The sequence below is a fragment of the Maniola hyperantus genome, chromosome 2, assembly GCF_902806685.2.
Source record: "Maniola hyperantus chromosome 2, iAphHyp1.2, whole genome shotgun sequence".
In the NCBI taxonomy this organism is placed as follows: domain Eukaryota; kingdom Metazoa; phylum Arthropoda; class Insecta; order Lepidoptera; family Nymphalidae; genus Maniola; species Maniola hyperantus.
Window position 1 is genome coordinate 4,520,735 of NC_048537.1, and position 24,992 is coordinate 4,545,726.

The 24,992-nt window shown below is 36.5% G+C and overlaps 4 protein-coding genes across 7 annotated transcripts; 1 reads left to right on the forward strand and 3 right to left on the reverse strand.

Moving 5' to 3' along the window:
* Window positions 1-79: 79 nt before the first annotated feature.
* Oat (Ornithine aminotransferase precursor) lies at window positions 80-11,770 on the reverse strand. Of its 3 annotated transcripts, none has more exons than XM_069502366.1 (10): window positions 11,607-11,770; window positions 9,694-9,804; window positions 7,456-7,594; window positions 6,635-6,803; window positions 5,936-6,076; window positions 4,509-4,668; window positions 3,680-3,807; window positions 2,848-2,925; window positions 2,243-2,381; window positions 80-1,736 (listed from the first exon to the last, which is right to left on the reverse strand). In XM_069502366.1, exons 2-10 carry the CDS (start codon window positions 9,797-9,799, stop codon window positions 1,567-1,569), a joined length of 1,230 nt encoding a protein of 409 aa, XP_069358467.1. In that variant the 5' UTR covers window positions 9,800-9,804; window positions 11,607-11,770; the 3' UTR covers window positions 80-1,566. The 3 variants fall into 3 exon arrangements, with proteins under 3 accessions (XP_069358467.1, XP_034839177.1, XP_034839185.1); XM_034983286.2 differs by having other exon boundaries at window positions 9,694-9,800; window positions 11,658-11,674; XM_034983294.2 differs by having other exon boundaries at window positions 11,658-11,674.
* A 4,755-nt stretch (window positions 11,771-16,525) lies between these two features.
* LOC117995372 (NADH dehydrogenase [ubiquinone] 1 alpha subcomplex assembly factor 2) lies at window positions 16,526-19,638 on the reverse strand. 2 transcript variants are annotated; one of them, XM_034983390.2, is made up of 4 exons: window positions 19,488-19,638; window positions 19,162-19,255; window positions 18,879-19,029; window positions 16,526-16,832 (listed from the first exon to the last, which is right to left on the reverse strand). In XM_034983390.2, exons 2-4 carry the CDS (start codon window positions 19,253-19,255, stop codon window positions 16,631-16,633), a joined length of 447 nt encoding a protein of 148 aa, XP_034839281.1. In that variant the 5' UTR covers window positions 19,488-19,638; the 3' UTR covers window positions 16,526-16,630. The 2 variants fall into 2 exon arrangements, with proteins under 2 accessions (XP_034839281.1, XP_069358496.1); XM_069502395.1 differs by lacking the exon at window positions 19,488-19,638 and adding an exon at window positions 19,351-19,371.
* A 730-nt stretch (window positions 19,639-20,368) lies between these two features.
* On the forward strand, window positions 20,369-22,371 carry LOC117989300 (tax1-binding protein 3 homolog). The gene is given in 5 exon segments (XM_069504915.1): window positions 20,369-20,454; window positions 20,731-20,747; window positions 21,385-21,506; window positions 21,508-21,513; window positions 21,681-22,371. Coding segments are annotated over 5 exon segments (420 nt in total). The 3' UTR covers window positions 21,870-22,371.
* Window positions 22,372-22,987: 616 nt separating this feature from the next.
* On the reverse strand, window positions 22,988-24,035 carry ND-13B (NADH dehydrogenase (ubiquinone) subunit ND-13B). The gene is made up of 3 exons (XM_034983415.2): window positions 23,878-24,035; window positions 23,627-23,788; window positions 22,988-23,431 (listed from the first exon to the last, which is right to left on the reverse strand). The coding sequence occupies exons 1-3, from the start codon at window positions 23,893-23,895 to the stop codon at window positions 23,255-23,257; spliced, it is 357 nt and encodes a 118-aa protein (XP_034839306.1). The 5' UTR covers window positions 23,896-24,035; the 3' UTR covers window positions 22,988-23,254.
* Window positions 24,036-24,992: the final 957 nt, after the last annotated feature.

Sequence of the window (24,992 nt, forward strand, 5' to 3'; positions counted from 1 at the left end):
AACAATAAATTATCAAACAATGTAACATATCTAATAGGCAATTTTGATTCAGATTGTATTGCATTTAGATTTTCAATGAAATACATTAACTTTTATGCAAGGTCTTTAATTACAACTTTATGACTACCTAGGCACTTAATTTTAATGTTCTAAATAATAGTACATATATTTTTCTTTAAATAATAAATATTATTCGAATTCAAAAACAAAATAACTTGAACTACAAGCATAACGCATGACTGTGTAGGGTCGTGCTATGGAGTGTACAGGTAAGGAGCGCAAACTCCGTGTACAAAAACTGTCCGTTAAAAGGGAAACGACCATTTATGACCAAAATACATCCATTAATGTTATGAATTCTAAAAAAACTTATTTAAATAATATCTGTCCCGGCTGTAAACACTTATTTAATGACTGAATGCTCGTAACGGTTTGTCATGGGTAACACTCCGGCGTAATTAAAAGACACTCAACTAATTCCGCTCGTAATGATAATCAAATAGTGATAATGTAGGTATTGCAATAATTCTTACTGAGAAAACAAATAAACAATCAGGTTTATAAACTCGGAGGACCGAGTTCTATGTCCAAAATAGTTCTTCTTTCTTGATCTGTGATCTCAGTCCTAATGCATTTAGTTAATTTCATTGATGGATGCACTTTGGCCAAAAACCCTATGACGAATGGGCGTTTCTCTTTGCCAAATAAAGTTGCGCTGCAGTAGCCAAAGAGTAAATTTTAAAAAGGGCGGTAAATTTAAAATTGAGAAAGAAACTATACATACGTAATTTGTTGAGGTATGGTATAATAACTGTCACGAACTACTCGATAGCCACTAAAAATACATAGGTATTAAATTTTCTAAATCCGTTTTTCTAACTCGGCATACTGCTACATTTATACCGCTACCTTTGCCGACGCGGAGGATTTTTGAACTATTATTTATAGTTTATAGCTGGACACTTTCAACTTTTCCCCCATAATCGTGCTCCTTACCTCTACACTCCATAGTTCCTGCGGTACGGGAGGGGTGTAATGTGACGCGAGAGCCCAGTCATTCGTCAACTTGTGACTCTGTCACCCTCCCGCACCGCTCCACTACCGCAGAAACCTACTCACTTATACGCTTTACCTATAGTATTTTTAGGGTTCCGTACCTCAAAAGGAAAAACGGAACCCTTATAGGATCACTTTGTTGTCTGTCTGTCTGTCTGTCAAGAAACCTACAAGGTACTTCCCGTTGACCTAGAATATAGACCTGGGTCTTATAGCTGGCTTAAGGGGAAAAATCTGAAAACCGTGAATTTAGGGTTAGATCACACAATAAAAATTAAATTATGGTCATGAACTAATAATTGGTATTTTCAATAGTCGAAGTAAGATAACTATGTCAAGTGGGGTATCATATGAAAGGGCTTTACCTGTGCATTCTAAAACAGGTTTTAATTTATTTTTATGCATCATAGTTTTTGAATTATCGTGCAAAATGTCGAAAAAATACGACTATAGTACGGAACCCTCAGTGTGCGAGCCTGACTCGCACTTGGCTGGTTTTTTTTAGATGACTTAATTATTGTCGTAACTCTGGAATACGTTCTGTATGATCCGAGCGCCCTCCCTCAGCTGAGCTTCGGTTATGACCAGCGGTGGAGCCAGGCGGATGGTTTGACCGTGTGTCGTTTTGGCGAGAAGGCCGGCTGCCTTCAGCCGATGGCATACATCGTATGCATTAATACCTGTATAATAACAAAATAAAGTTTAAAGCTATACCCACACTTGACCAGTTTTTAGGGTACCGTACCTGAAAATGGGAAAACGGAACCCTTATAGGATCACGTTGTTGTCTGTATGTATGTCTGTCCCGCTGTCTGTCGTGTGTCAAGAAACCCTATAGGATTCTTTCCATTGACCTAGAATCATGAAATTGGGTAAGTAGGTGGGTCTTATAGCACAAGTAAAGCACAACAAATTAATTTACTAAATCACATATGGCGCAGTCTGTTATTAACTTGCAGTGTTCTACCTAAAAGAGTTAGGTATGTCTTGTACGATGGTACGGAACCCTTTTTGTGCGAGTCCGACTCGCATTTGACGCATTATTAGCGTCGTACTTTTTCAAAGCCTTCGTACTTTGTGGTGTTTGTTCGTAGGATTTGCCAGTGCCACATAATTTTTTATGTGGCACTGGCAACATAATAATTATCATCTGGCAAAGCTGTTTGGAAGGTATAAACAAACTTACTGTCGTGAACATCAATGGCGAACATGAGTCCTCGGCCGCGAATAGTCACTATCTTAGACTTGGGAATCTTCTCCAACTCCTGGCGAAATACCGAGCATAGCTTATCCGCATTCTCGGCCAATTTCTCCTCCAATAATACCTGTAGGAAAAATATAAAAGAAATTATACAAACGTAAGTACTCCTTTTAAATAGATAAGAAGATATATCTTCTCTAGGTACTTCTAACCTGAAAGGGGCATGGCAGTTTTATTAAGAGCCATAGGTACCTACCCTTAATCGACATCCCCTTTTTACACGACATATGTACCAAAACCGCTAAACTAGCTAAACCGCTTGGTGCTTCGTATTTGCCGGCAGCGGTAACCACGGCCGAAGTCTTCCACTAGACTGAATCAGAGCCAATTAAGAAATTATAAATTTTCAAATTGTCTTTGCCGAGAATCGAACCCGGGAAACTTTTAGGTAAAGTTTAATGTAAAATCATTCTACCACGTCTGTCTGTTCAGGCTTTAATGTGCTATGCGCACTGCGCCGCATAAATATTTGTTGCTAATTTTGAATGTTTATCGCAGCTGAAAATACTCGGTCAAACAAAAATATTTACCTTTATGGCCTCGGTAGCGACCGCGCACGCGAGCGGGTTGCCGCCGTACGTCGAACCGTGAGTGCCCGGCGTTATGACCTACAGAGGACATCACAATAGAGTCAAAATAAATACCAAAAGCGCTTGACGTCAACAAGCACGGAGTTTCGTTATGCTTGACGGTCGCATCAAGCAGCTCGATCAACGGCACTTTTCTCATATCTCGAACACTGTCCGAACATCGCGTCAAGCAAAAATATAAAATCGCATACCGTCAACCACGTGAATGCTTGACTCAAGCATCAAGCAAAATAAGTAAGTATGTAAACGTTCAAAATGCTTGCCTCAAGCAATAATCTCCGCGCTTGACGTCAAGCCACTTGACCGTCTCGGAAGCTCTTAACATACACAGTGCTTGATGGCAGAGTGGCGCGATATAAAATGAACGTGCGCACACGGCACAAGCGTTGTAATGTAACACGTCTATGTGTAGGCGCCTGAAATATTCGTCCGACGGCGCCGAGTATTGGACGTATGGTTTTAATAGGCCGGTCTTCAACTAAGCCGAGCTGAGAAGAGCTGTGGTGTGTGTACAGAGTACAGACCGCCATGTTCTAATTGGCGTGTTTCAGGCTGTATGTTTTGCGAACTTTGCATGTTATTGTTTCCTCGCAAATGCGAGTAGCACTATACAGGTCTCGGCCGAAATAGCCACTACTGACTTCGTTAAATTAAATCACTTTAGAAGTCCTCGGCTTCGCCTCGGCCATCCAATATTTCGGACCTGGACTGTAATGTAGGTAAGTAGGTACATATTTTTCTGGTCACATGAGCCTGGCCTGGTAATACTCACGCCCATGACGTCGTTATTAGCTAATACGGCGGAGACGGGCACGACGCCGCCGCTGAGCGCCTTGCCCAGTATGACCAGGTCTGGCTTCACGCCCGAGTGCTGCACCGCCAGAAGCTTACCCGTGCGACCTGCAAGCGACATAAAAGCATTTCTCAAACCAGGACGCATGTGGATTGTGGAACCCTCGTAGCTTCCGTTTTAAGTTTACGTAATTAATTATCACCATTAGATACATCATATCAACCGGTAAAGGAGTGGACTGAAAACCGAAAGGTCGACGGTTCAAACCCCGCCCGTTGCACTATTGTCGTACCTACTCCTAGCACAAGCCTGACGCTTAGAGAGGAAAGGGGAATATTAGTCATTTAATATGGTTAATACTTACTAATTCCACAATTGACAATCAAAAAGTGTACCTACAATGGTGCCCAATTTGAATGAATAAATTGGTAGGTAACTAATTATGCGATTTCTTTTGATAAGTCTCCTAGTTTTATCCAATAGGTACTGACTGATGCCTGATTCCCACTGTTTCATATGCCTGATAGGTTTTTGATTTTTTTGATTTATGATGGTGTGCGGGGCGTTCCCTCCCCGATTGCCATTTTGACCTGACGCGTACTATATATTATCTGTTTTATTTGGAGGTTTTATTTGAATCTTGGAGAGATTGCAATGCTGGATTCTGCAATCCAGCTGGATCCAGCACGTTTTAGTGCTTGCTAGATCCGGCGGTACGTAAAGAATTGTACAGTTAAAAACAGGTCCACAGGATTTTCATAAATCTAAATCCACGTGGGCGAAGCCGCGGGCATCAGCTAGTGGTTACCTAATCCCGTTTGCACTTCGTCCGCTATCCATAGAACGTTGTACTTTGTGCACAGCTCCCGCACTTTCACCAAGTAACCGTCGTCGGGGATGATCACACCAGCCTCTCCCTGGATAGGCTCCACCATGAATGCAGCTACGTTGGGGTCTTGGAGGGCTTTCTGGAATGTTTTAAAGATTATTAATGTTAATGATAATAATGTACCTCCCTCTCTAAGTCTCTACCTACATAACCTTACTCTCATAATCCGATGGGACGATAAATAATATGATATATGACTGGAGAGAGACCAGGCGCAGGGCCGATAGCTGTACCTGCTTTCTGAAGTATGGGGTGAAATAAAACCAACTGCCCATCTCCGGGCATACTTTATCCACGGAAAGAAGTTAGTATAGTGGTCTCTTTGTTACGTAATCCTATACAAATGACAGAGGTAATAATCTCAGTGGACGTTTTGAGTCACAAACGAAACTATGTTGTAGAGTTAAATTTCGAATTTTTATTTAAAACATTTTCGAATTGAATTCGAAATGTTTTTGAAAACATGTAGGTAGGTAATGTGAGTGGTTGGTGTATCAAAATGGGTAACGCCCACAGATTTTTGTCTGTCTTTTGTATGGGATGACGTCACAGAGAGAGCGCTATACTAACTTCTTTCCGTGGTTAGATTATAATACCTAACTACTACCTACTTAGAATTTCATGACAGAAAATGTTTAGCCCGACCCGGAAATCAAACTAAACCAGTGAAACGCGGTGCTGCCTCCTACGACATCCGTAATCGAGCATGCTAGACGCCTAGACCAACAAGGCAGTCAATTTGTCAATAATGTATTCCGAACGTTATATAAACGAGCCAGAAGACGTTCATCTAATCGATGAAACAGTGACCCAGAAAACTGTCATTATGGAGTGTTCCCGAAACCCCGGACTACTATCGCACGGGAAGTGCTGCGACGCAAAAACAAGGAGGCCTATAATGACGACTGAAGGGTACCTTCTTACTCATCCCAGCAGCCACAACCACTCTGTTAAGAACGCACGATTGAGAATTAAGGTTTTCGAGCCGTGATAGACTAGTGGTCACTAGTCAGAGCATGAGTCCTTATCGTTCGTTAAAACGTTCGTTAGCCTTTTCCCCCTGCCTGAAAAGTATCCTGTGTCTCCAGGATGCTGCCTTTATGTCTATCGTCAAAATCGGTTCGGTGGCTGAACCGCTTTAGCAAAAAATTCAACAAAAACTAAATGAAAACATTACGAGAAAAGTTAGATATATGTAACAAGAAGCGAGCCAGAAGACCCTTTGAATTTTGATATTAACCAATCCCAGGTGATGTTCTATCTTAAACTTATACCCGAAAACTTGGAATAGGCAATAAAAACTCTGCTTCCTGCGAATCCTCAAAAGTATTAAAAAAAGAATTTACCTCCAAAGCTGGAATGTCATTATATGGAATGAGCTCGAAACAAGGCATATAGGGTCCAAAGCCGTTGTAGCACGTAGGGTCTGATGATGACGACACCGCGGACAGCGTTCGACCCCAGAAGTTGCCTTCTGCAAAGATTATCTGCAAAAAAAATAGAGAATCAGGACAGGTTAGGTAAAACCCTGCATCAATGGGTAAAACCTACCTGTGTCCTACCTAAAACAGGCGTTTCAAACAAAAAATGTTTTTTTAACCCTGATCAAGGCAAAAGTGCGTCCAATCAAACTCAATGTTTCTTCACCAAAACGTCTTCTTTTTGCACTTGGGGTGGGAACCTTAATACATTGGTAAAAAAAGCGTAAGTTTGTGTAAGAAAAGAACTGTGTGATAGTATCGTTGAGAGGGACTGGATGGGTGACCCACTTTGGAGGTCCAAACATGGCCTTTTCATGTCCTCTGTGCCTCGTAGAGCACGTTAGGCCGTAGGTCTCGGTAATTATCACTAACATCTGACAATAGCAGCTGTAAAAACCTATCAGTCAAAATCTCGTAAGTCAAGTAGTATGTGAAAAAATCTGGCAATCCACCGCATTATTATCTCAAAAAAATCCTACCATTATGTATTAATAGAAAAGTAATGAGGAAATACGATGCACAGAGAGATCTCGAACCTTCAAAAACTCCTAATTTCCTCCTCACCTTAGCCTGATCCTTCGGTATCTTCTTAACATCGTAGCCCCACTTGCGCGCTATCTTGCAAGCGCTCTCCCCGCCCTCTACTCCTGTGTTCATGGGTAACAGCCGGTCGTAGCCGAACAGTTCTGTCATGAATTTTTCGTATCTGCCAAGCTGATCCGAGTAAAATGCTCTGAATAATATAAAATAAATCTCGTCAAAATCTGTTTGTAGTTTGTGGAAGTTTTCATGCTGCATTATACAATACTACGTTGTAGCGGGTTAGGAGCTATCTAAGGTTGAAACTCATGGGGGTAACCACTTATACGACAAATTGTAGATTGTGTTCACACTCGATATTTGACTCGCGCCGGTTACCATGAGTGCGTTTCGACCCTTAAATTAAAACATTCTTAGTTACATTTAAAAACCACTCCTGTATAATATTTGCCTTCATTTCAAGGTCAAGAATAATTAAAAGATAATAGCATCCTTAATACCTTACTTAACTTTATGATATTTGTTCAAATCTTAAAGTGTCACAACAGCTCAGTACCGAACCAAAACAAATAGATAGGTAGGTATAGTTCTCGACAATGAAAGAGTCGCGTCTGACCTACTTCGATGCAAGTGCGACCTCATGCAGTTGTCCGACGCGCTCGTGTACCTACCTACTGTGTACGAATGTAGCACTCACACTAAAGCAGATGGCGAACTTTTCGATTCCGCTCCCTTGCGTCGGTCGCCCCACTGACGCCTAGAAATACTATTGCAACGCGTCTTGCGGTTAACTTCAAGAACGACTGTTTGATTGGCGCGGACTATACAAGGACAGAATCTTATACCTTGAGACTAGTGTTAATTTGTCAGCCTGTTCCTTGAGAGCCTTCACAATCCTCGGATGGCAGTGACCCTGGTTCACAGCTGAGTAAGCACTCAAGAAATCGAAATACTTCTTGCCTTCTACATCCCAAACGAATATTCCTGAAAAATTATTATTAAAAGACACTATTTAACCACTCCTCAGTGCTCCCTAAGGGTCTTAGAACCTTTGTTGATCTAGTGGTAGTTCAACTAGTCTTTAAAAGTCGTATAAATAACTGATGTAGATTTGTTCACTGTGGGTACTGGGTACCTATAAGTATCTTGAGCGGCTTGAGTTCTTTAGATACCTAATACAGCTGTACTTTTGTCTATTCGATGACCAGATAACCTTTAAATCGGCACGTCTTTGCTTGTCGTGGAAACTAGCCACGTCTTTGCTTGTCGTGGAAACTAGCCACGGCCTAAGCCTCTCACCAGACTAGGTAGGTACAATTATTTAGAAATGAAACTCAATTCCTAAACTGCCGCTGCCCAGAAGGCAACCCAGGATCTTCCACTTATAAGCGTCACTTACATTGCGCCATCAAAAATATATATAGTTATTTTTTTATAATATACTCAGTACAAGTAGGTACATATCTACAGACTACACTGAAACTCATGGAATAAAACTGGGTACACGCCGGCCGGCGCGGCGGCGCCACGCCGACGACGTAACATTTAGCTAGGGTTGCCATCCGTTGGGGTTTCCCGGATTTGTTTAGTTGGGGGCTGTCTGAGCGGGGTTTTTAATATTATCAGGGTTTCTAATTTTAGGTAAAAAATACATTCTGAAAGTTATTGGAAATACTGGTAAAACATAATATAAATAATTTGAGGTCTTTATCTATTTTAGTAGGTATACAAATCTGCGCTGGATTCGGGCGGCGCAAGACGGTGCATGTGGAAATTCCTACAAGAGACCTATGTCCAGCTGTGGATGTCTCTTGGTCGACGATGATGATGATGACCTGGTTCTTGAATAATGATGGATGATATTGATAATAGACTGTTTAACTTTATGATGATATTTTTACAAAAAAATAAAATATTTTGCTTTATAACTAAAGTAAATATATGAATTATATAACAATAATTGTATACTTACACTTATTTTAGTTGCAATTTGAATATGTTCGGGTTTTACTCAAAAATCCGCGGTTTTCGAACTCCTTGTACTAGTTTATAGATTTTACAGATGGCAACCCTAGAATTAGCCCCATTTTTGTACCTAATTAATGAGACTTGGAGATTACTTAGCTAGATAGGACTTGTTCTTTACGAGGCTAAAATAGGTAGATACCTACAGCACAGAATAATATAATAGTACTAACGTACCTACGGTTATATTATTGTAATAAGTATATTATATACTTATTCCTATGATTGCTTTAGTAAGCAATTCTATTATTTCTTAACTATGTACCTAGATAAGAAATAATAAAATTGCCTACTAGCTAGAGCAATTCACTTTGTTATCAGAGAATCATAAAGTTAGATTTTGTTGTCATCACACGTCTTAGGACTTATGTAGGTACCTAGGTAGGGGATGCGTAAACGCGTTACCCAGCGATTAAAAAAAGGTAGGTACTTAATATTTTCCAACAATTACAACTGGATCCAACTAGTACTAAATCAATAAAATATTTTACTTAGCAACATCTTTTCTATCGTTTGTCAAAATAAATACCTATCTCTTTCATGTTTACTGCAAAACTAGGTAGCTAAGTATTACTTAATTGGAATTTATATAAAATTATATAAAAAACCGGCCAAGTGCGAGTCAGGCTCGCGCAATGAGGGTTCCGTACTACAGTCGTATTTTTTCGACATTTTGCACGATAATTCAAAAACTATGATGCATAAAAATAAATAAAAATCTGTTTTAGAATGTACAGGTGAAGACCTTTCATATGATACCCCACTTGATATAGTCACTCACTTAGAAAGTTGAAAATACTAATTATTAGTTCATGACCACAATTTAATTTTTTTTGTGTGATCTAACCCTAAATTCACGGTTTTCAGATTTTTCCCCAAATGTCAGCTATAAGATCTACCTAACTGCCAAATTTCATGATTCTAGGTCAACGGGAAGTACCCTGTAGGTTTCTTGACAGACAGACAGACAGACAACAAAGTGATCCTATAAGGGTTCCGTTTTTCCTTTTGAAGTACGGAACCCTAAAAATGAGGGTAATTTATATTAAATCGCTTACCTTCACCCCGACTCAAGGCGACAGGCAGTGGTGCATAGTTGCGGCACCCGTACTGGTCTTCTAGGGCAAAGATCTCTTTCGATGAAAGCTGCTTTTGCTCGGCCATGCTACCTACATTTAGAATGAAATTCACTAAAAACTCTGTTGCGTTGAAAAAGTTCGCGTATCTCCTAAATACTTACAATATTTCAAACACGCGTGATGCAAGATCAAAATAGATTTACTTACTAGACAATGAACGGAATTGAACTCGTCTTTCGCATTATATTTTGCCGAAGAATAATTGTTTATAATCCAATCTATACGTCACTAGCGTGTTAATCTATACTAATAAATAAAATTGAAGTGTATGTATGTAATTTCGAAATAACTACCCCTTATATTAAGCTCATATTATGGTTATTTTAACTGTACCATAACAGAATCAAACGTTTATAAAATTTTTGTCCGTCTGTCTGTTTGAACGGACTATAATCTTCGGAACGGCTGAATCTATTTTTACGGGACTTTCGCAGACAAGTAGAAGATTATCTAAGGAGTAACATAGGCTACTTTTTAACCGACTTTCAAAAAAAACTTTTGTGTTTTTCTACCTAAATAGGTACACTGAAATTTTAGAACCGATTTGCGTAAAAAAAAAATTATCTCTTTTTTAATTTGATCCCAATTCCTCAATCCTAATGCTGCAGGGGACCGGACCACCAAAACTGATAGGATCAAGAAACTGTCGGTCATAAATTGATATTAGAGCTACCCTACTACCTACCAAGTAAAGGCTTTATCGTTAAACTCGAGGACCTAACTCCTAAACCCTGATGCTGTAAGGAAATGCATTCCTAAATCGTGGTGATTTAGAAACTGGCCTACTAAAGTCGATTATAAAAAAGGAACGGCTAAAATGACGCGATGCTGCCTCTTGCTTCCAAATCCTGCTAACATTTCTTATTTGCATTGGGCTTTGAAATCGGTATGTTACAGTGGGACAGGAGTGGAGAGGCGCGGGGATGCAACGGTTCGACGTGATTTTTTGAATTGATTTAGTACCTAATTAAAGACCTGGAGGGTGACATAGGCTAATTTTATCCCTGTAAAATTTTTTTTACAAAAAAAATAAAAACCGACTTCGTTACACAAACACTAAAAAATTTAAAAATAATTTAATTTATTACCGAATATATTATGTATACAAGAGTTAATATAGTTCCATAATAATACTTTTTGGTGCCGGTGCCAATTAGCTTTAGCTGCGCGAATCGTCTAGACTTCATATTTTTATGGGACTCCACAATGGCACCTCATTGGCACCGACCCCAAAAAATATTATTATGGAACTATATTAACTCTTGTATACATAATATATTCGGTAATAAATTAAATTATTTTTCATTTTTAGTGTTTGTGTAACGAAGTCGGTTTTTATTTTTTTTGTAAAAAAATTTTATTTCACAATTTTTAGTGGCCCCATGGAATTATGCTATGACTGGTTAAAATCTACTGTTTACTAAGCTATTACACTGATCGCGAGCAATTTATTCTTATTCGTTGAGGAGTTCCAGTATCTATCTTCGAAGATGTTCATCAGATCTTCACCAAATTGAAATGGGACCAACTTTGAAGTATACCCTTTCAAACAAAAAAAGAATTTTCAAAATCGGTCCAGGCGTTTTCGAGTAATCGGGGAACATACATAAAAAAAAAAAAAGATTCCGACGAATTGAGAACCTCCTCCTTTTTTTGAAGTCGGTTAAAAAGAGTGCCCACGGGATTTTTATAAACCTAAATCTACGCGGACGAAGTCGCGGACATCAGCTAGTACCTACCAATTTTAATGATAAATCCAATAATGACAAAAATACGTTCACGTAATTGAAAATTATTATCTACAAAAAAACACTTTTGTAAAATTAATTTACCTTTTTTAATTTATTTTTTTAAATTATTATTTAATAACTTTTTTAAACGACGTAGGAAAGTATTCACTTCTGTAAGTCACAAAAGTTACGCTTATCAGTGCACGGTAGAGCCTTGTAAAGTCTCTTATATAGTGACTGCTTGCATACTTTCATTGATAAGAGTTATTGCAGGTTTAGAGGGAGTTTAATTTACTGAGGCCTGAGTTCAATTTTTCACTCCGTATTTTTCCGTATTACTATAGCTGTGGTACAAGTCCCTACTTATCTAAATAATAAATCATCGATCTCTACCAGAAAGTAGATACGAAACATAATATAGGTAGCTCTGCAGACTTAGCTATAATAAAAGGCTCTTTCCAAAATCAAATCTCTTTTCAGGATCGTCTGATCTTGAAAATCCGAACTTATTTCTGAAAATGAAAGATATTTGTAACATTAAATAACTCTAATAGGATCACTTCGTTGTCTGTCTGTCAAGAGTCAAGACTCTTTTTCTCATGAACGCGTGTATTATGAATACCTACTCAGGTCTACACTCCCTTGGAAGTTGGAGCTATCTCAATCAATAAGACACGGCTGTTTACCTGTATCTACCCGCACTCGCAAGGGGAATCAAAACCTCACCTCAAGGGTATACGTTGAACCTAGAATCATAAAATTGTATGAAAAAAGGTACCAAGGAGTTTAATAATATTTATTTATTTAGAAAAATACCTACATTAAGTAACAGAGTCAGCGGTTAGGCCTAGGATAGGTTTCCGCTCGTCCTACCTTGTAGGGTAGACTTACCTAAGTAGGTATTAGAGGTACCTACCTGTACTTAGTTTAGAGGGTAGGTACTTAATCATTGTTCTTTAGTAGTTGAATGGGTACGGGTAGAAAAATGTTCTTAATTTTTTTAGATTCGGTAGATATGTAGGTACCTGTCCTGTAACATTATGCAATAGCTAATCGGTAGAAAGATTTCGATAAATACCCGGTACTTTCGATTTAAATATTACATCCCTTATGCGTAAGTAAGTATAATAATCTTAACTGATACTAAAGATATTATAAATCTCCAGACAGGCTATGCAGAAATGGTACAAACCGCACCGAACCGTATATATCTACCTTACTTTAAGTAGGCCCGTGTAACTTTTATCAAGTTCAACCCAGTAACAAAACATATAAAATTTTAATTTAAAAACAATTATAAAAATAGCTAGTTATTACTAGACTGTCCCAACATATAATAAAGATTACAGCAAGTAGGTATGTTATTTAGTTACTCTTCGTTATCAATGAGGCTCTGAGTGCTACGAACGAAAGAAGGGCATTATGTTACTTACCTACTACACCACGGGTCAACTGATAAAAAATCGGTCAAGCGTAAAATATATTCTTAAATAATCAGTGTTACGTAGGTAGGTACCTAATTGAAAAATCATCATCATCACCGCCTCAAATCGCCAGCCCACCACAGGACCCGGATCTCCTCTTAGAATGAGTGGGGTTCGTAAACCACATAGTAGGCTAGTACTAGTAGGTAAACCACGCTAGCCAAGTGCGGATTGGCAGACTTGAATAGATTATTTATTATTATTGGGCATGCAGGATTCTTTACGATGTTTTTAATTTACCGTTAAGGCAAGTTAGGCCTTTGCCTAATTTATTTACTTAAATTAAAACGCACATAACTCCGGAAAATTGGAGGAGTCAGCCCAAGTAGGTATTGAAAATTTTTCCTTGGCAAGTATATCCTTCCTTTTATAGTCTACTAGCTGATCCCCGCGGTTTCGCCCGCGTGGATTTAGGTTTTTAAAGATCCCGTATAGCCTATGTCACTCAGGAATTATGTAGCTTTCTACTGGTGAAAGAATTTTTAAAATCGGTTCAGTAGTTCCAAAGATTACCCCCTACAAACAACTTAACGACATTACCTCTTTATAATATTGTATAGATAATATTGGTTTTCGCTACGTACGGAACACTAAAAATATTTCTTTGTGGGTGGTAACGCTTAGTTAATATAATTGTTATAGTTACCTGTATAAGTAGATTCCAACAATATTTAATTTTCTTAAAGGTATGTATTTGAAATAATAACAAACAGATCACTAAGATTTTATAGAATAGTTTCCTCACACCAACAGTCACTACCTACCATATCAGTACGTAACGTAAGTATTACAGAAAGAAGTTTAAGCGACAATCAGATTCTATCAATGTAGTGCGTGGAAAACTACAAGAGAACGAGGAGTCGACCCGCTAATAATATTCCATTAGGTAGTCTGTGGGGAAAAGTACCTACAATTACTTACCTACCTCTGTGGTCTTGTTAGTGGGAGGGTCCCGGAGTTCGATTCCGGCAGAGGTTTAGAATTTTTAATTTTCAAATTTCTGGTCTGGTCTGGTGGGAGGATTCAGCCCTGGCTAGTACCAACCCTACCAGCATAGCCGTGCCGCCAAACGATTTAACGTTCCGGTACGATGCCGTGTAGAAACCAAAGGGGTGTGGGTTTAACGCCATACCCCTTCCAGGTTAGCCCGCTTCCATCTTAGACTGCATCATCACTTACCTCTAGGTGAGATTGCAGTCAAGGCCTAACTTTTAAATGAATAATTAAAAAAACCTAACTCTTTAAAGCTATCATCTATCTGTCGCCTTGTATACGGTATACCACTGAAGCTTCTAGTACCTATATATAGGTAAGGTGGGCGTTTTTCAAACAAGTCTGTCCATTATAAAAGTCGTTGTCCGGCCACTTTGATGGTAATTGATCAAACTTTATGAAAAAAACAAGTCATTGTCTATGCTTACCAATATTGTTTAATATTTAATCTTTATAATTTAATATGTTAATTCATTTTTAAGAGTTTTAAAACATAAAATACCAAAAATAAAAGAGAGGAATAGTACCTTGACATATGTCCCACTAACACCTTGTCAAGTTTAGAGTCAAAAATTATACCGTCCAAAAATATTTCATGAATATTTGAACACTGGGGTAGTTAAGTATGATACTAATTTCAAATTAAAGCCCTAAAACAAAAGACATTACGATAGATTTTATTTAAAACATACAATTTATTTGCTGTCCCGTGAAATTGGTGTTAGTGGAATTTCCGCTTACGCTAACCGGCCTTTCGAGGTCTTCGAATGAAAATTGCACCATTGCAAATATTTTCGGAATACTGGCAACCATATTAGTCTAATGGTAATCGCCATGTTGTATTTTTACAAAAGCAGTCGCCAGAAAAACGCAACAGAAGTGGTTGCCTCGACTTGGTTCAAAAAATTTGTTCCACCAACGAACTGATTTTAATAGGTAAGGTTTGATTGCGCATTTGTGTTTGTATGTTATTAAGAGATTTGTTATTCTTTATTGGAAAGTAAAATTAAATCAGTCTAACCTTTGATTATTAATATGTATATTGATTTTGAATTTTTAAGGGGTTGTATACGTCACCGCCATTACGCTACCGTGAACCACAGTCGCGTGAATGGAATTGAAAAAGTAACGTATGGAACAATAAAGGTGCTTTTCATAGTAAGTTGGATTGTCTCATCATCATCATTTAAACCAAACATAAAACAGATAGAGGTAAGTTTTTAACCTATGATGTATTCTGGTGTTTGGCGATATAAACGCTGTAAAAATATTGCGGATGTTAATATTTCAAAAATAACGGAATGGTCTCCTAAAAACGTTTTCTCTAGCTACAGCCGTTCCAGGACCTCTCCTTACTGACCCACTCATATGAACCAGCCAGTATATTATATTCTTTAAATTTTATAATTTAAAAACTTTATAAATATATGTTATAATAATTATTTAATTTAAGTCTTAGATAGCCAGCTTACACTATTTCACTTGCAAAGATTTCTTTCCTGCGGGATATTCGGGATCAAGAGATGTCAATCGGTCAGCAGTTTTGACTGCAGGTTGTAACAAACGAAACTTCTCGTTTATAATATTACTGTGATGATTAGCTACATAATAATATTGATTTGTAATGCTATTTTTTTGTCTTTTTTGACCAATTATGCACGATGCTTAGTTTCCTAAACGCGATTTTGTATTCCACTATACGTCAACTATGTTCCATTTTTGATAAAGGTTTATTTTAGAGAAATGGCTATAAAGTCAGAGATATATAAATATTTTAATGTTTAAAATGTTATTAAATATTAGTATTTGTCACAATTTAATATTAAAAGATTTATAAGAAAATAGTCAGTTCTTTATCAAAATTCTTTAGTACAAAACATCCAAAAGTAGCGTTAAAGGAACATTTTTGTTAAAACTTCAGTCAATTTGAATGTTATATGTTTAGTTGTAATTATTTTTAGAAGGCTGATTGGTTAATTTTTCGACATTAAAGATAATTAATGTATAACTTGTTTTATTTCCCTGGAAATCTAATAACAAGTCAGTGACGTAATGGAACTTCAATTGGGTGGTATCAAGTTAAAAATGAAAATATTTCCAATTATTACATTATTTTTTAATAAAATTTACTATTTATATAGTTTAATATATATTTACAATATAATTACACTTAAGGCAAAACAAATTTAAATTTATGTGGAATTCCTATTACGCACCGACAACTTTTTTGAAAAATGCCCATGGTACAGTGATCGCAAAAGTACCTAGTTCCAATCGAAGTTGTAACTGGCGGTTTGCGCCCAGTCATATCACCTCGTGTTCAAATTGGACAATATGTTTTGCGTGCATTTTACATACGTTGTTTTAGAGATTATATTACGCAGGTAGTTACTCAAACTAGATACTATAGAACATTTAAAGAAATCTAAAAAACCCCATCAACCAGAACGAAGTAAAATACTTCGTTAACGTGACTAACAAGATAACAGCTTACTGCAATTGTTACAGCCTGAGAAAAGGACACCAAGCAATAAAGAAAACTTTTTTGTAACTAAGAATATATTATAATATTGATAAGTAGCACAACTAAATCGGTACTTATGGTACCTACCTACTAACATTTTAAGTACCTAATAAAGTCTAATTAAATTATGTATTTTTATATTTATTTTCGGGATCGCCTCCATGATATTCTGGGTATTTTGGGAACGACTGAGCACCCCTTTCCACTGCTGCAGGAAGGGATCCGCCCTCTGCCAGTCTCTGCTGTTCAAGTTTAGCTGCATTTATCTTCTTTAACTCTGCTACAGCCAGGTTTTTCTCAATTTCTTCCTGCGTTGGAGGCTCTACTCTGAAAGAAAATAGTATAATTGAAGAGTGTTCTATTCAGATGGCCAAAAAGATTTTGATTAAAGGTAAAAAAAGGTATTTTGGTTAAAAGTGAAATCACACCATTTTGTTCAGCAGCCCCTGAATTATTAAACTATTTAATAAATAATGTAAGTAATAATTTATTAATAATTTTTACTTTAATTAATTCTAAAAATTACTATATTTGATTGCCAATAAAAAAATATTTTGAGTGAGACATGATAAACCAACAAGCCGATTCTCTTGTACATAATTTCTAAACTAAACTAAATTAAAAGGTCTAAATTTAGTGCTATTATTGACTTTTCCGCAAGTAACATTATAAAAGGGAGAGCAATAGATTTAGAGACCGTGCCATTTAGGTTTAGTTTTAGAGATTGTGTACAACGGAATTAGCCACAATATGGTGCTAATTGTTACACAATATCTAAATTCAAATGACAAACAGCCTTAACTTAATATAGGTACTTCTAATTTATATCCTTTTCACAATGCTCCTTGTGGGAAAGCTTAGCAATATTAATTTTATTAAACAAAGCAAATTGATGTTTCCTGGCCTACCAGTATTTCTGAAAAATAGTGTTGGAACAAAAAGAGGACTGATATGAATGACTGACCCCGGTGCAATGAGGCTCTACAGATAAGGTAATATAAAAACCGGCCAAGTGCGAGTCAGACTCGCGCACCGAGGGTTCCGTACTACAGCCATATTTTTTCGACAGTTTGCACGGTAAATCAAATACTATTAAGCATAAAAATAAATCAAAACCTGTTTTAGAATGCACAGGTAAAGCCCTTTCATATGATACCCCACTTGACATAGTTATCTTACTTCGAATATTGAAAATACCAATTATTAGTTCATGACCATAATTTAATTGTGTGATCTAACCCTAAATTCACGGTTTTCAGATTTTTCCCCTAAAGCCAGCTATAAGACCCAGGTCTATATTCTAGGTCAACGGGAAGTACCTTGTAGATTTCTTGACAGACAGACAACAAAGTGATCCTATAAGGGTTCCGTTTTTCTTTTTGAGGTACAGAACCCTAAAAATCATAGAATGGCTTGTTAATCTAATGGTTAAAACCTAACTTCAAGCCCATGGGTTCAACTCCCACCCTGTACAATTCTTTGTGATGAATACAGTCTATAGAGTCTGGGTGTTACTTTTCAATGTAAATTTATTTTTAAATACAATTATTTAAAAAGTATGGATGGTACATGTCAGCCTACAATAGAGAAATCAGAACTGGTTCATAGACCCTTTATAATGACAGAACTGAACCCAAGATCACACCAATATTATGGCATCATTATTATTTTACAATTTGACATTAGCTCCTGTCAAAACACTTTGTTTAAAAAATTCTTCTATAGATTTTAGAGCCTTCTCCATAAACGTGACACTGGCGAAACACTTTGTGCCCAGCTGGCACACCTAAAAGCCAATAATTGGGAATAGAATTGAATTGAATAGATTTTAGATGTCAACTTAGTTCGGAGATTGTGTACAACAGAATCTAAATATATAAAAGGAAAAGGTGACTGACTGACTGATCTATCAACGCACAGCTCAAACTACTGGACGGATCGGGCTGAAATTTGGCATGCAGATAGCTATTATGACGTAGGCATCCACTAAGAAAGGATTTTTGAAAATTCAACCCCTAAGGGGGTGAAACAGAGGTTTGAATTTTCTGTAGTCCACGCGGACGAAGTCGCGAGCATAAGCTAGTCTAAATATATAAAAGGAAAAGGTGACTGACTGACTGATCTATCAACGCACAGCTCAAACTACTGGACGGATCGGGCTGAAATTTGGCATGCAGATAGCTATTATGACATAGGCATCCACTAAGAAAGGATTTTTGAAAATTCAACCCCTAAGGGGGTGAAACAGAGGTTTGAATTTTCTGTAGTCCACGTGGACGAAGTCGCGAGCATAAGCTAGTAGGCACTAATTTAATACTTCATAATATTATCAAGGGCATTCTTAAGTTAGTCAATATTTAATGTATTCAATACCTTCGCATTCTTAGCCAAGATTCCCACTCAGCTGGTATGGGATCCTGAAAATCTAGACCCTTTGGTGGATCATACCAACGTGATGCCTTTCTCTTACCCATACTAGAATTTGCCGGTATTTCATAGTACATATTTCCTATGTAATCTTTCCCTGTAAACAAAAATCAGTTGAATAAAAACTAAAGTGTATCACACTCATTATTTGATTTAAGGTGTGTCGTTGTTGCTGTACAGACAAAACTATAATGATTTCACCATTCAAATTATCCATCCTAAATTTCACCTATGTGATTCCCTCGAATTTGCCTCGGCTTAAAGGAATTAATAAAATTCCTGAATACTATCCTCCAAACATGTCTATATTCACCATTGGCCATCTGAAATAAAAAATTTAGATTTAAAAAAGGTATCCGCATGATTCATTTAAAAGATTTGAGTAGGACTCATAATAATTATATTCTAAAATTTCTACCCTCTAAACTACAAAAATATATTCGAACATGGAACAGGAAAATTCTCAAGGCCAAAAGCCCTTAAAAATATATAAGGAACCGAAAGGGTTAAGAACCTTGGACCCATGTCTCACTCAAGTTAATTATTTATATTTACCTTACATTTAATTCAAAAAATTAAAAATATTGCAAATCAAAATATTTTGACACGCCGAGCATAGAGCCAAATCCAAAGTGACTTGCACGTGACTTGGTGACTGCTTTTTTTTTAATTTATTTTACGGCCCTGGATAACAGTCCTTTAAGGCCTCAAAGTGACTGCAAATGACAGTGACCACAGATCAATAACATATAGTGACATCCACAGACCAATAACATATAGTGACATCCACAGACCAATAACATATAGTGACATCCACAGACCAATAACATTCATCTAGTTCATTAACCACAGACCAGAGATTTTGACAAGTAGTTTTCTAAAATTATTTTACGGTCCTGGATTCTAGCTTTTTGAACATACCACAGATACATAACCTAGAAAATGAACGAATGAAATCGACATATGTTTTTTTATTTGCAGCTATTCAGTAGCATGTTTCGCTAACGAGCGTCTGCAACACTATAAGTCCCGGCAAACAACTTGAGCATGCTGCAGCGTAGTGGGAGAAAGTTGGCAAATCCGGGACCGGGAAGTGAAAGTCGACGTATCAACCAATCGCGTGCACTCGCACCGACTGATCAACGAATCGCGTGCACCCGCCATTTGCCAGCCAATCACATCAATAAATGTTAATTTTGCTTAATTTTCTGGTTGTTGAGTCCGAGCCGTGAACCGGCCTATGGTTGTGTCAAGTGTGCTCTTATTGTGATCAGTCTCAAAAGGGCTAGAACCCAGATTTGTAAAGCCAGTTGAAAAAAATGCTCCTTGTTGTGTTCAGCGCAAAGAATTTTTTAAGCAAGTTTTTTGGTACCTACTACATGTGTTGCGCATTTGCGCATTCTCCGGATTACGTGTATAATGTATATATTTTGACTATGGATATAGGTCTGAGCTCCGGATCACAGATATGTCCAGATATGCAACTAGCGTGGCCCCCTCAGTTCCTCTCGCTCAAGCAGAGGTACTTGTGAAATGTTATTACGTCTATTTTACGTTCGCTTTGGCTATTGTAGCCTAGTACACTGCAACCCACCATTGCACAATAACTTCAAAAACAAAAAACAACAAAACGAATCAATAATTTATTTACAACTAGCTGATGCCCGCCACTTCGTCTGCGTGGAATTAGGTTTTTTAAAAATCCCGTGGGAACTCCTTTATTTTCCGGATAAAAAGTAGCCTATGCCACTCTGCCAGTCTTTATCTATACGAATACAGAAAAAATCACGTTTATCAGGTTGCAGCCGTGGCGACGTGAGTGACGGACAAACCACAAACCATAAACCAACAAACCAACAAACAACACACTTCTTCGCATTTATAATAAGGGTACTGATACTTGAGTCAACATAACCTCACTTCACGTTGTGTGCCAAAATCTCACGTACAAAATATATTTTGGCAAACAAAAAAATGTGGCCACGGTGATAAGGACAAAACATAATCATTTGTCACGTTCTAATAAGAGCTTAAATGCATTTAGCTACTCGCTCTAACAGTAAGTGTCACAATAGGGCTACTTCTAATAGTCCGTATTCTGAGCTCCGGATGGTCGGTGGTGGTTAATTATATACTCTTTGATCAATTGTTGTGGACATAGAGTAAAGTATATAAACCACCATATATCTGAAAGTTGTGGACAGTTTGTGGAGTTCATTGTTTGATTGTTGTTTTCACAGAAATTGTTATTTCTTAATTGAATATTTAGTAATATTCTATTAAACAGGCATAAAACAACATTATTAGCAATCATGGCGAAGATGCATTCAGCATCAAGCCGGCACGGCTATGGAATGTCTAAGTGTAAAGTTCGGAGACCACTCCCAATTTTTTTGTTTTGGCTCTCCTAATAACACTCATTTCTTCAATAAATAAACTCGTTTGCTTTCAGATTCCAATACGCTTCAAAAAGAAGCAGGTGTAGATGCAGAGGGTAGATAAGTTATGAAATGTGGCTTCAAAATAGGTGGTGGAATTGACCAAGACTTCCGTAAAAGCCCCCAGGGCTCTACCAGACAACGTACGTAGAACAGATAATTCTTTTAAAATTAGTCAAAAAAAGATAGAAATCTTGCTAGAATATTGGCCTAGCCATCCAGAGTGTAAACTGTAAAGCCTGTTCTGGTGATGTACTTATTAAATACCTATTATAAATGATACAATACATAGGTACTTGTTTATTTTTAGGGAATTTATGTAACGGAAGTTCATGAAGGCAGTCCTGCTGCAAAATCAGGTTTGAGAATGCATGACAAGATCCTGCAATGCAATGGTTATGACTTCACTATGGTCACACATAAAAAGGCAGTAAGCTATATCAAGAAGCATCCTGTACTAAATCTTCTGGTAGCTAGAAAAGGTGTGACATCCACATAATGCAAAGACACATTTAATTTTTAAGTTTTTTTAAGTTAAAGTTCAAATGGAGTATTGTAAAACAAGTGATTTTTATACAGTTATTTATTCTTTAGTAATGATAAGTGATTTTAGTTTGTATCATATATTAATGAAATGAAGAATTTGGTAAAATATTTTTTACTAATAGCTAATCATTATTGACTTGGTAACAGCACCAACTTATGCTGAAAAGATACATTATTCTTAGTTACCATTGATAGTTAAAGTACAGAATATATTAAAAGATGGCTGTTTAGCTTCTTGACTTTAAGGGTAAGATTTGCCTTGCAAGTACCCTGATATTGTAATGGGCTAAACTTTTTCAGAATATTTAAAATTATTTGACATATTTATAAATGTTAAAAGTGTGATGAATTTAATATGTAAAGATAAGTTTTATGATATTTTTGTCAATTACTATAATGTTGTTATTGATTTTGAATTATTCATAATAAATATTGAATACATTCCTTGAAACATGCACTGTGCCAAATATTCACTTCTTTTGCATAATATTACTGCTTAATAAAGAGGTATAGGAGGTTTCTATTATGAAAACACCATTTTTGACAAACCACTGTTAATATCGCAGAAGTATTGACAAAAATTTATGGAAAATCTATTATTACAATTTTAGTTTTTTTTTAACTGTAGTTTTACATCTCTCCACACTGTTATGGACTAAAAGCCCGGCCGAGAGCCAGACCTTCGCTATTCTATTAAAGTTTCAGCTTTTGTAAAATAACAAAGGTCTGGCCCTCACAGGCTCATTCTCTATTACCTTATTTATTTGTTAGTAAAAGTAAGGCCTAGCATTATTTGTATTTTTTATGTATAAAAGGTTCCAAATATTCAACATTTAGATTCTAGGTTCATACTCTTCAAGATATTAACTAAACTTTATATTATCTATCGGCTACTTGTGTTTAAATTAAACACAAAAATATAAAAAAAACATTTTGACTATAATTTTATTTAAGTTTATTGAACATTTCCAAAACCACATTAATACTCATTTTTTATTGCTTATAAAATATTGGGGTAAGGGGAACCTTTAGTTCTGTAAGAGTTTGTTCACAAAAATAAAATAAATGTTGTTTAAAATTGGCTATTTATTTGCAAGAGATTAAAACTATTCTTCCTAACAGCAGTAATCTGCTGTTTAAATAATATTAAAATAATAATTGTGTAGGTATCTAATGATTTACATCACCTATGTGGAACACTTAAACTTGTTACAAATGTAATTATTAAGAAGTATAATAGTTTAACAGGCAATAAATAAAAGTTTTTATAATAATTAACCCAATTTTGAAATTATAACTAAATTAAAAGCTATTAATAAAAATCATAAAATGATGAGACTAAGCTTTAGTTGGAGGCCAGTCCCATTGGCCCTTTGGTGGCTTAGAAGCAAGAGGCTCCCATGGTTTCCAATTAAGCATTTTACGTGCTAGGTTCAATTCATTTTCAGCTTGAATTATAAGCTCTTCTGCTTGACCACAGTTGATTGTAGATTCAATTTCATAAGTATCCTTTGTCTGTAAAAAATTGATTGCTCTACATTTAAACAAAATGATATTATCCATGCCTTTTACCTTGGATCCTATAAAGGAAAGACAATATTGTTTCTATCTTGTAGGCAGCTGAATGCAAAGCAAAAAGATTAATGGCAATGCATCGATAGAATAAATAAGTCACACTAGCAGAAATTATTAGAGTAAGTACATTAATACCTGTTTCAACACAGCAGCTCTTTCTTTCACAATTTGTTCAGTGTAACGCCTGTACACGGAAGCTTCAGGCATCTTTTGTAGAGTTCTCAGAATTTTTCCATACAGCGTTCCTAAAGTATAATGCGGATTAGCAGCCACTGCTACGCCAACAAGTCCCGTAGTCTTAAATAAAAAAAATTAAGTTATATAATCACGAAACTCAACTAATATAAATGTACATTGCAAGACATATATTATTACACTTGAATAACCTTTTTGACTAATCCCATTTTTAATTAAACAGAGGTTTCTCAGTCAATTTGTTAATTATTATTTGATTGAATATTTATTTCATACGAAAATGCAAAAAGAAAAATAAAGCGATTTTTTAATGACATTAGACTTTTGAGCATAAAAGCTTTTGAGTTTTTATGTTATTGATCTGTGTTTGACACTTCATCATAGCCAGAGATCATAGCTTATTATCTCAGACTAAGTATTAAGGAGACTTGGCATTAAAATAATAATACCTTGTTAGAGCAAGCTAGAGAATATAGAAAAGATTTGAAGAGTGATAGAGACGTAAACACAGTTTTTTGTCTTTGTCATAGTTTAGCTTTTTTTTGTTGGGCTCGTTGTAGTTTGTGCCCAACAAACCCCTGTGATAGTAATTTATTGCGAATATTACGAGTTTTTATTTGGTTTTCTGTTTTAAAATTAGTATTGAAGGTGTGTTTGTTGTTTTGTCCCTTTCGGGTATACGCGTTTGACAAGTCTCCTTAGTCTGACCTTATATTCCACAAATATTCAAACAAGAACAAAGAGAAACACTTGACGGCAACGTTAGTTCCAATTTTCGCCACGCGCCAACATAGCCTTGTTGCACATGGTACCTAAGTATTGGAAGCTGGAAGTAGTTATAAACAGAAGTTACAATCAAAACACTTCAACTCACTTCTATAACAATATAATTCTGCAGAAGGAGCCCTAGCCCTAGACAACGAGATAGCTTTATGCATTTAAGCCCCTTTTGGAATGTGTTGTATATTTTGTCCTTATCACCGTGGCCAGTAGGTATTTGTATTAATTTTGGAAAAATGCTACACGGTTGATTTTCAACCAAGGTGGCTTACATCACGTTGGTGGTTGGATCCGAATATCGTGTATTGGGCGTATAATAATTATTATCTAAGAGCTTGCGCGCACCACGGTGCGTTGAGTTTTAAAATCCACTACGGTGCGGAATTAATTCCGCAGTGCGTACACTTTTCTATAGTTCTCAGATTTTGCAGAAAAAAACGTAGTTACGGAAAGAACATCGGCGTGGGATTACCTGAATGTTTTAGGAAGCGTCTAGAAATGTGACCTATGCAAAACTTAGTAATTT

Bases quoted from the DNA above. Each gene is read 5' to 3' on its own strand.
- LOC117995372 (XM_034983390.2), bottom strand. From the start codon at position 19,255: ATGGCCAATGGTGAATATAGACATGTTTGGAGGATAGTATTCAGGAAT. The intron at 19,030-19,161 runs GTGAAATTTAGG...TTTTGTTTACAG, and splicing joins AATTCGAGGGAATCACATAG to GGAAAGATTACATAGGAAAT. The intron at 16,833-18,878 runs GTATTGAATACA...ATTTTCTTTCAG, and splicing joins TCTTGGCTAAGAATGCGAAG to AGTAGAGCCTCCAACGCAGG.
- Oat (XM_069502366.1), bottom strand. From the start codon at position 9,799: ATGGCCGAGCAAAAGCAGCTTTCATCGAAAGAGATCTTTGCCCTAGAA. The intron at 6,077-6,634 runs GTGAGGAGGAAA...TTTTTTTTGCAG, and splicing joins TACCGAAGGATCAGGCTAAG to ATAATCTTTGCAGAAGGCAA. The intron at 2,382-2,847 runs GTAAATATTTTT...TTTTTCCTACAG, and splicing joins TCGCTACCGAGGCCATAAAG to GTATTATTGGAGGAGAAATT.
- ND-13B (XM_034983415.2), bottom strand. The intron at 23,432-23,626 runs GTATTAATGTAC...AATTTTTTACAG, and splicing joins GAGCTGCTGTGTTGAAACAG to ACAAAGGATACTTATGAAAT.